General features: G+C 36.7%; 1 protein-coding gene across 5 annotated transcripts in view; it reads right to left on the minus strand.

Annotated features, from left to right (window-relative positions):
- LOC107008416 overlaps positions 1–10,918 on the minus strand; it is a 24,302-nt gene extending 13,384 nt beyond the window's left edge. For 4 of the 5 annotated variants that reach the window (XR_003576025.1, XR_001455258.2, XR_001455257.2 and 1 more), the window contains exons 1-4: positions 10,702–10,918; positions 3,969–4,182; positions 3,720–3,877; positions 3,470–3,615 (exon numbers count right to left, since the gene is read on the minus strand). Coding sequence is in view for 1 of the 5 variants with exons in the window: in XM_015207446.2 (XP_015062932.1) it covers positions 3,470–3,615; positions 3,720–3,877; positions 3,969–4,182; positions 10,702–10,801 (618 nt within the window). In the remaining 4 variants the exon portion in view is untranslated. The remainder of the gene's footprint in view (positions 1–3,469; positions 3,616–3,719; positions 3,878–3,968; positions 4,183–10,701) is intronic. The other variant, XM_015207446.2, reaches the window with a different exon arrangement.
- Between the last annotated feature and the right edge of the window lie 360 nt (positions 10,919–11,278).

Below are 11,278 nucleotides of genomic sequence, written 5' to 3' on the forward strand. Positions count from 1 at the left end.
CCACCCCACCCCAAAAAAAATTACATATTGAAGTCTGATCCCTAGATAAATGGTTATCATATTCCATGCAATATTTTTGTTTATATCACCCTAGTTCTTGTCATGTGTTATTCCTAATAAGTACTTGTGCATATATTTGTATCCTCTTGCCGTCCTTTTCTTTTCTAACATATCAACAATCGTATGGGACCGCATCAAACAAAAATGGAAGTCGATTTTCATCTAATATGGCTCGCATTTGCTGGCCCCGTGTGTGTGTGTGGCGTAGGGGGGGAGGGGGGAAGTCTATAATTGAAAAATTAGATGACATCTTATTTTTAAGGTAACTGATGTTAAATCTTTTTATAGATGAGCACATCCAGTCTACTCTAGCAAAGATCTCACAATGGGGCTGTGTTTTCCACCAATTTCACTAGTGATTGACAGAAAACTATGGTTGAAGGTACTTAGTATGGAGAACAGAATGTATTTCATTTCGGGAGAAAATCATATGATCTAACTGAGTGTAGCACTGATTCGGAGATAAAAATTGAGTGGGTTAAGCATAGCAAACACTTAATACCAAGGACAACAATCAGCAGGAAGATTCTCCTATCGATATGCCAGTCAATGCGAAGGGTGTCAAAGAACCAGGGTAATGCCCTCAAAAGAGAGAAACATGGACCAAACCTTGCAAGTTTTTTTACTCTCAGAAGTTCAATCACTATGACCGTTATTTGAGTGTGGTCGCAGTAGAGAAACATATAAGGTCAGCTACTATTATGCCAGAGAATACATTAAATGTAGGTTGGAAGGATGTAGCAACAAAAAGGAAGGTGTCACTACTAAAAGAACATTTATTACATGTGAGAGAACACCTATTACAAGTGAAAAGCAGAGTGTTGAAGGAATTAATATTGAGGGGCTGGCTAAAAGAATACGGAAGATCAATGACTTACAGATGATGCAGTCAACTGACAACCCCATCAGAGTCAAAGGAGCTACCTACCCTTCAAAATCAGATCTCCTGAGTAGATGCATAGTTGGAAGATTCATTGGCGACTATGAAACTCCAACTCATAATGAAGTGTCTAGATGGATTTGCAGCACACAGAAAGATGCTAATTCTGTTCAGATGAATGACATGGATGGTTTCAAATTTCTGCTTAAGTTTATGATGAGGAAGATGGTGGAACATATTTGGTTGGTGAATGAAGATGGCAATGAAGCACCTGGGAATTAAATTGGTTAAAAAAACCAACGCCAAGATGAATTCTGACTAATAAAATCTGTTAGCCAGAATTTTAGGGCTACCATATCATTTACGGAACCAGAAAATCATAAAGGATATAAGAATTGCAGTGGCTGACTCGAAACAGAGGAAGAAACAGAACCCAAGAACCATCTTTGATGGGCTTGAATTGATAAATTGGTGGTTAATGATAAGTTGGTAGCTTATGGGCTCAAAAGGTTCAACTCAATTGATAAGTAGGCAGTTAATGGGCAGCAAGATTTACTAAGGACCATGGAAAGGGTTGAGGGTTGTAGGTTGTGTGTGGAGACTTCAACATAACCAGTTTCTCAACCGAAAAGCAAGTGGGGCTGAATCTCTGAATCCATGTCTGATTTCTCATATATTATAAATGACTTAGAGCTGGTAGATCCTCCTTTATTTGGGGATCTTATACATGGATGAGCAAATATAATAGACTCAGTTCCTCAAGAATTGTTGACAGGTTTCTTGATTCTACTAACTGGAGAACAAAATTCAAAAGCATCAACCAATCCATCCTTCCTAGAGATAGATGGCATCTATCACAGTTCAATTATACCCATGAGAATCTACAAACAAAGAAACAAACAAACAAAAAAGGAAAATACAACTAAGCTCAAGATACTTCTTGTGCCAGGAGAGTGTAGAAGACAACAAAAAAATTTTACATTGTAAAGTGACACGACACTTATAGCAACTTTGTTTGAGCATGACTGCCAGAATCTACTATGGATATGCTGAAATGCTGGAACAAAATGGAAGGTAGTGAAAGCCAAGAAGTGGTGGAAATCAATATATGGTGGATTTTATCGAAAGAGAGAAATGCAAGGTGATTTGAAGACAAGAATATCTCTACACAAAGACTTAGATGAACAGCGTAATGTCTTTTTATTTCTGATGTAAAGAGAACCTTGTAGAGGATGCTGAATCTCTAGTAGATATTATGAAATCTCTACTAGACTGTTTCTTTAGGGGAACTGTAAATACAGTTTCTAACATTTCCTTCATGATGATGATATATTGTTACCCTTTACCATTAAGGGAAAAAAAGATGACACCTGACATCCCCCATGGTTTATTTTTAAAAGAGGAATAAAAATAGACCTACACCAAAAAGCTTATGAATCTCCTTAACCACAACAAGACAGTACAAGGACAATTCATACGTATCACAAGGTTAAGGAAAATTCTAGTAGGCTGAAGGACCTGAACCAGTATATGAGAATATGAACTACAAGCAAAAAACGAAAAACAAAAACTAGATTTAAGATTTCACTGACTTATGACTGAATAAAGTTCATTAACTTACCAAAGCGAACAATGCCGTAAATTTAACCCACTTAAGGTTTCTTTCTGGCAGATCCTAATGTAGACATTTCTACAGTAACCCTCCTCTTCTAATATTTGTTTTTGAAAAAAGTAACAGCTCTCCTCTACTAATATTCTTTTCAGATACGAAAAAAGAGGTTTTTGTTAGTTCTGCAAAAGTGAAGCCAAGGCTTCTCCTTTTGTGTAAGCTTGAAACCTATAAGAGCCAGTGAGTTTGTTTTTGCTTTTTGGATCAAATAAGAGCCAGCGAGCTTTCATGACACAACTTTTCCAGTAGACCCTTCTGCACAATTTCCTTATAATTTTGAGATCACACTAGATTTCACAAAACTAAAAACCTTGGAGAGATTAGCAGCTTTCTATCTACATCAGTTTCAATCTTTTTAAAAAAAATGGTAATGTCCAAAAAGATTATTTAAGGCTTCAATTGGAATAGAAGTATTTAACTCTAGGAAAGAATGTAAAGAAAAGAAAGATGAGAGATATAACCACATCAATTGAAAAACCCATCAATTAAACACAGTTTTCTGAAAAATTGGATAATGTTGGTTAGCCACTTATACCAATAAATAAGGATCACATATCCCATGATATGGCATGAGCTATAGGTCTGGTAAGTTTTTTTGGCTTGGCAAAGGCATTGGTATTAACCGAGCAGCTAAAAGTTGAGAGTTATAGGGCCATAAGGGCCAACATATACACAGAAACAGCTCTAGACCCCTACATGAACGGGTAAAAGTAATAAATTGAAGCAAATAAGACCGTTATCCACACAAGCCTCAATGTAGACATAATATAAATAGCAAAAAGACCTAAACTATTTTGATGCATACATAAAAGTGATGAAAGAAGAAAAACCACTCCACAGCTAAAGATGAATAACTTTACCTGGAATAGAAGGACAATGATGACAAGACAAACTCCAATAGCCATTGAACTGCTGTAGTAAAATGGAACCCAACTACTTACAATAGGTGCCACAAGCAGCAGCATTATACCAAATGCAAGAAACAGCAGACGCCATCTTTGTAAATCTGCATATCATAAAAAGGAGGTAACTAAGCAGTAGACAAGAAACAGAAGGAAACAGATTCCACAGATCCATAAAGTCCCAAGCATAACAACGCATCTGTCCAACCTTCTTCGATAGTTACAGTAACAGAACCAGAAAGACCATCAACAAGCTTCACATCAAGAATTCTATCCTCGTAAGGGGACATGACAGAGTTCCATGGCCCTTTCTGTAAATTCTTCCACGCATCATGTTCACACTGGCACAAGCCAAGAGAAGAATTCCTGCAAAACAGAAATCCCTGAGTCAAAATCTCCAATGGAAAAGACTAAATCATGTCAAAGAAACTTGAGAATAGAGGCATTCTCTGCTTACTTGTGAAAGCATATCTGTAATTTTCCCAGCAATCTATCTGGAATTACTGCTGATGGGGCCCAACTAACTCGATATGCACTAGAATAACTGCTAAGTCTCCATCGTGATAGACCGGTGATTAGTATGCGTTCACATAATACATCTTCTTTAGACAAAGGGTCTGTCACAAGTTTAATTGGAGTCACATCCAGTATCTGATTTTTCAATTTGACACCTGTCATGTCAAAAACATTAAGTTGAGTAATGCAAGATTGAGTGCTAACATCAAGATAGTATTCTCTGATAACTTATGTGAGTCAGCATCTGACTCATTTCACTATCAAGGATATCAATCTTGAGAAAAAGCTATGTTATGCAGACCTACAGAAATTAAAATTATTCAAGTTTGCAGCTTTTTATTTGCCCCCAGGAAATTGAGTATCTTCAAACCTTTAAAAGCTATCTTCTAGTGTGTTCTTGTCCCAGGTTAAAGATGCAAACATCGGTCTGTTATGGTCCCCGGTTATGGATCTCATTATGGGACGCTGCAATATGAAATCTGAAGTTTTCTTCTTACGACTATGGTGCTGGTTCGTTAAGAGAGAACCTGCAATCTCTTGAGTTAAAGTACTCAAAAACTGAAATTAATTTTCTGCTTACATTTCCTGGGACAAACAGAATTTAAATACAACACATAAAAGATATCTACCCCTAGAAACTAGGACATGACCTCCTAACATAACTGGAACGAAAACTGTACTATTACTGGAAAATAACTACTATTAAAAGGATATAACTATTGTTTACTGCTAAAAAGAAATAACTAATGTTGTAACTATTGGATGACTAAAGACTGATAACATTACTCTCCTCCTTCAAATCGCGCTTATCCTCAAGCGCTAAGAGCAGAAATTAGTATTTCACTCCTTTCCAACAAACTCTTCCTCATCATCTATAAATTCAATCCAGAATAATTTCTTGCATTGATGACCTCGAGCGAATAGTTCATCACAATTGAAACAAAGTCCCGTAAGACGCATTTCCTCCATTTCAGATCTTGTCAGTTTCTTCACAAATCTGGCATGATGTTGAGGTGAGAAATTTGTTGTCTTGGATTTGCAAGCATCTAACAATTGCGAACAAACGGGTCGTTCCTTGCGTTCATAAAGTCGAGATAAACTCATCGTTGTAGCCAAATCTGGAGGATTATGCAACTCAACCTCAATTGCTATATAATCAGTAAGACCACTGATATAATGTTCAATTTTTTGCGACTTAGTGTACCAGCCCGCGAAATTAACTGCTCAAACTTTTCTCGGTAATTTGTCATAGACCCGATCTGGCATAACTTAGCCAATTCTCCCAGTTTATGACTTCTAATTGGTGGCCCAAAGCGAAGGTTACAGTGACGCTTGAATTCATCCCAAAATGGTTGAGGCATATCTATCTCTAGTTGAAGAAACCAAAGTTGTGCATTTTCTAAATGAAAAGAAGCAAGTCTAACCTTTTCTTCTTCTGGAGTTTGTTGGTGTCGAAAGAAATGTTCACATCTGTTTAACCATCCCAAACGGTCCTCTTGTCCATCAAATCGTGGGAAATCCAACTTAGTATGTCGAGGAATGATGAAACTTCCTCCTACTTCTGAACCTGACCCTCCAACCACTTTATTCTTTCCCTTCCAACCGCGATTCTAACTTGTATTTTCATTTGAATTAGAATCGGCCTTAGAAATCTCTAAATCCTTGGCAAGTGCATCCAAACGAGCATTTATTGCTTCCTGTCTGGCCAAATTGGCTGCACGTTCTTTGTGGAACAAGTTCACCAGTTGTGCTAGTTGACATTGAATTTGGTCTCCCATAACTCCGGTCTCTGATACCAAGTTGTTATGGTCCCCGATTATGAATCTCGTTATGGGACGCTGCAATATGAAATCTGAAGTTTTCTTCTTACGACCTATGGTTTTGGTTCGTTAAGAGAGAACCTGCAATCTCTTGAGTTTAAGTACTCAAAAACTGAAATTAACTTTCAGCTTACATTTCCTGGGACAAACAGAATTTAAATACAACACATAAAAGATAACCACCCCTAGAAACTAGACATAACCTCCTAACATAACTGGAACGAAAAATGTACTATTACTGAAAAATTACTACTACTAAAAGGAAATAACTATTGTTTACTGCTAAAAAGAAATAACTAATATTGTAACTATGGATGACTAAAGACTGATAACACGGTCTTTATAACATCTTAGTTGACTTGACAAATCCTTTATGGACTAAATCGTGTATATAGTTCATAGATGTCATTGTAATGCTTTTCAGATAATTGGAATTGAAACAGTTGAGAAGTTTGTGACAATTGTTCATTTCTTAAATGGTATGTTGTCTAAAGAATCCACAATTAATTCCTTAACTTCTAGCTTTTCTCATTCTCAATATTCTTTTTGAAAGTGCATCACATATAATCTTTTTCTTTGCTTAGTCACTAATGCTAACCCTGCATCTTTTTTATCTCTCCTTGAGCCGAGGGTCAATTGAGACAACCTCCCTGCCATCACAAGATAGGAGGTACAGTCTGCGTGCACGCTACCCTCCGCAAATCCCGCATGTGGGATTTTACTGGGTTTGTTTTTGTTGTAATCACTACTTCTCACCACACAGCCCAGGATTCACCTCTCCATCTTTTTACTACAATATGCCTCCAATATATATATATATATTAAAGGAGTCTCTATGTGGCCTGGGTGTAGCTGTGTTGAATGGGTATAAGTGATTGGTGTCTCTCCTGCAGAATGCATCAAAAACAAGCCAAAAGTGAGCACAACCGAGCAATTTACCCGGCACTCATACCATGATCCTTCCAAGCAATATTTTTTCTCTACATTTTTTTGGTTTAGAATTTTTTCTCTACAATTTATTTATTTATTGATAATGCTAACATTCTGCATATTAACAGGCATACTAAACAATTATAAAAAGGATCTTCCTAACTATTTTCCTTTTACATAATGTCTAACACATCAAAATATCTTCTGTTTCTTTAAAGCACTCCTAATTACACATAAAATAAAAACAGGCCAAACAATTCATCTTCAACTTCTTAATAATACATTGCATATCCTCAAAATCTTCGGAGTCCATCAAATATATGTTCGGGCAATCCTCTATCTCTCCTTCGCCTTAGACAAAATACCTTTTCTGCCCCAACACTCTGGTACCTCTTTTGCCCTTGCTGGCATCACCCAGCTGGCATCACCCACGAGATACTCCTCAAGTTAATCAAAAATTTCCAGATTTTTGCAATGTAAAAAAAGATAGTTGCTGATCTTTGCTTTTCCCCACACAAAAGCTCGGGAACATAACTGAAGTCGCTACTTCTCAGTTCTGCCTGTGTTAATACAGCCTCTTTTGCCACAAGCCAAGTGAAGCAAGCTACTTTATATGGAATCTTCTCATTCCAGATCATTTTCCATGGTCAGCATCCCACTTAGTGGTTGACTTAGACCAGTTACCTATATGCTTCATTCACTTTATATTTTCCCTGTGTATTTCCTTGTGATACCATACCATCCACATATCCAGTTACACCCTCAAATTGGGGTAGTGTTCTATAGAACTCAGTTATCCTCAAGCAATCATTTCAGAGTCTCCTAAAGGTTAAGTTCCAAACCTGTTTAGAATAAACTTCAGCTACTATTGCCTCCTGTTGTTGGCCTAAGTTGTAAATGTCTAGAAAAGTTTGTAGCACAACCCCTTGTACCATCCACTAATCCTTCCAAAATTTATATTCACACAATTTCCTACTATAAACCTTGATTTACTTATCATTTTGGCCACAGATTTCTAATGGATCTCCTCACACTGCATCCATAAGGAATATTTACTGGATTGGTGGTCCAATTTCCTTCTTTCCCCCCATTTTCTTCTAATTACTCCTTGCATAAAGGATTTTCTTCGGAAGCAAATCTCCATAGTCATCTCATCATCAAACTTTGGCCCTGCGCTTTCAAGTTCTTGATTCCCGTTCCCCTTCTTTCTTGTTAATTGTCAAGATATCCCATTTGACTGAGTGGATCTTCTTTCTATCATCATTACTCTGCCACACAGGAAGTTTCTCCTTAGTTTATCATATCTATCCACAACACTAGCAGGAATTAGATATATAGACATCATGAGAGTTTGGAGAGCATCCAAAACACTATTACTGAGTGTCAAATCTAACCCCAAGGCACAGGTGTTGCATTTTCCAATTTGTCAGCTTCTTCTAGCATTTTTACTCCATTCAATACCCCTTTGATTTTCTCTTTGCTCCCAAAGGCATGCCCAAAAAAATAATATGATTCTCCCACTTTGCCTCCCAAAATATCAGCTAGCATATGAACTCTTCCACAACATTTACTAGTATCCTTAGTTCATGGTGGCAACTTCACCCCGTGCATCCTTTGGTTGTGAGCCCCGCCTAGAGGGAGGCACTAAGGGAAGGGCGTAGCGCTAAATCTACCTCACCTTTCTGAGGTTTAAACCCTTCTGTTGAGCACCAATTGGAAATCCAATCTGACTTCTAAGTGTAGATGCAGCCCTGAAATGGCCTCAAATTCGATGAAAATAACCCTCAGAAATCTGAGTTGATCCTTCTAAGCATTAAAGCATACTTTTAATGAGTTATTTCCATGTTGTTGTCTTAATATGAAATGTTTTTTTCGATTGAAGGACAGCTAACACACGTGAGAGTGGCAACATACACTCCATGACAGTCATGAATGTAATCTGGAGTTCCAAATTCTTAAATTAAAAGTGACACAAAAGTGAGTTGAATCAAGTGGTTGTTATTGCATTAGTTTGGAAACCACTTTAAGGAGCTCATACACAAAATTTGGGGCCTATCTAGAGAAGATTTGTGCTGATATCCATAAATCCACCACTGTAGAGCTCTGAAGATCAAATTTAGAATTCAGAGTGCTACAAATGTGAATCGTTTCATGTGACTAACATATCAAAAGAAGCAAAACATCGAGCGCTCATATCTAAAATGTGGCCCTGTTTAGAGAAGATCTGAGTTACTCGGGATAGAAAATGATTTCCAGCTCATTGAAGAAGATGACATGCTGTAAATTTCCTGTTTCTGTGCCCTTGGACAGTGAAGGAGGAGCTGAGCATTGAAACATTGAAGAAAAATTCGGGTACACAACCAGTTTAGCTCCACGAATTGCTGCCCAGAAAGTTGTTAACTTCGTGTCCACGAAACACCAGAACCAGCAGCACTTTGTCTCCACGAAGTTCGTTCATTCCAACGAAGTTGCTGCCTAATTTTACATTTGAAATTGTTACTGTATTTTGAATGAGAGTTCAGAAACATGAAGCAGAAAGCTGAAAACACCGGCAGCCATTGAAGCTTGTCTAAAAGTTTGAGTTTGAATTTTGACTTGCCACAAACGGGCTCCGTTTTGAGTGATGAATATATCAAAAGAAGTGGCACGTCGAGAGGAGCTCATACCTAAAATTTGGGGCGATTTTGGAGAAGATATCTGGTGATTTGCATCAATTTATAGCAGCAGCTATACGAAAAATGTAATGAACACCTGGAAAAAAATTCTAGACTTGTATGATGCGAAAATAACCACTTATTTACTGTTTCCTTTCCATTTTTCTTTAGAGTTCTTTAGCTTGATTATATTGAATCCTACTTGCATTAATCTTGTCTATTTTTGTGTCTATAATTCTGTCATTCCAATGTCTTTGGAGCTTTTCTTGTTCGACTTTGTTGGTAACTATTTGATACAAGTATGTTAGGTTTTAGAGTTGTCCATTATTCATTAATACAAAATTCATTCTATCCCAAAGGTTGGTTTGAGACTTGTGACAAGTGAATGATATGAGCAAGAACGGTACAAGTATGTAGTAGACAAAAAGGGAAAATTTCTCTTTCCACCTACTTCTCTTAATCCTCATCAAGGAATTTTGGGCACTTACTCTAAATCCCATAAAAATGATTGAGATAGGGGCAAGGGATGGCAACTCTATGATGAAAAAAGGAGAGGATGTGCGGAGTGAAGTAAGAGAGTCGCCACAAAACAAATCTAACCTTCTTCTTTGTTATTTACACAGACTCCTAAAAACGAGCCTACACTTAATGAAACGACAAGTATGGTGGTCTCCTTGAATAAATGACTTGACATGCTTGAAATTATGGGATTGGGAGCTTTGCCCCAAGGTAAAGAAAATCTTTTGAGACCTTGAAGGTACAATTAGTAAACTTGACACACTGAATATTTTGAATGAACAAAGTTTGAGGGATAGCTTGTATTCATGTGAGATTAACAGGTTAGGCACCTCTAGTTATCTCCTAAACCAAGAAAATAAATAGTGATCCAAATTTCATTAATATATATGCAATATATGTACACATAACAGGCAGTCCTTTCAATACAGTTCAATCAAGTGAAGACAATACAATCTCCAATGTCCACAAATATATCTCATGACCACTTCCATTATACCCTTAATATAGAGAAGGTTTTTAGTCACAAAAAAATTGTCCGCTACTTCGGCTTCTCAAAAAAGCAACATGAGACTATGATTTTCAACGGTATATTGAACCCTATGAGTTGATGAAGTATTTGTGAGTATTAAAATTGTCAAAGGAGCAAAATTGGGATGCTCCAAAATCAAATATAGATTACACAAGAAGAATATGTAAAGGAGAAAGTGATAAATTGAAGGGAAAAAAAAGAGAATAGGGGAAATAGAGTAACCTTGGAGAGCAGCAACGGGAGTAGTTGAAAGAAACAGAGAGATGCAAAAGAGTACAGGAAGAAGAAAAGCACTGCTGCCGAAGAATAAGATGAACCCCATTAATGGATCCACTTCCCAAACTCCGTTTCTTCCTCTTCCTCTTCCTCTTCCTCTCTTCCTCTCTTCAGTTTGAAATGAAAAAAGAATTCAAAGGCGGTACATGCCTCGAGAAGACGCAACCAATAAGTACTTCCTCTCAATCCTAGGACCCGTTTGGTCATATATTTTTCAAATAAAATTTGACAAATATTATTTTGTTCATATAACTTGTTATTATTTAATAAATATTTTTGATAAATAATTTATATTTTTAAATATTAGAAAAAAAATTGTGTTAAATTTTATTATTTGGAAGCTTTTGAAAAATTCAAATTTCGTATTAAACTTTTATTTTTTATAAAAGCACCTCCTATAGTTATTATTTGTATTGTATTATATTTTTTTATGTGAACAATAAATCAAAGATAGAATATTCAATGAATATGAAAGTGATGAGATTGTTGCTGATGAAAATGACGAACGATCGGTTCAGGGTAA

This window comes from Solanum pennellii, chromosome 1, assembly GCF_001406875.1.
Source record: "Solanum pennellii chromosome 1, SPENNV200".
Classification (NCBI taxonomy): domain Eukaryota; kingdom Viridiplantae; phylum Streptophyta; class Magnoliopsida; order Solanales; family Solanaceae; genus Solanum; species Solanum pennellii.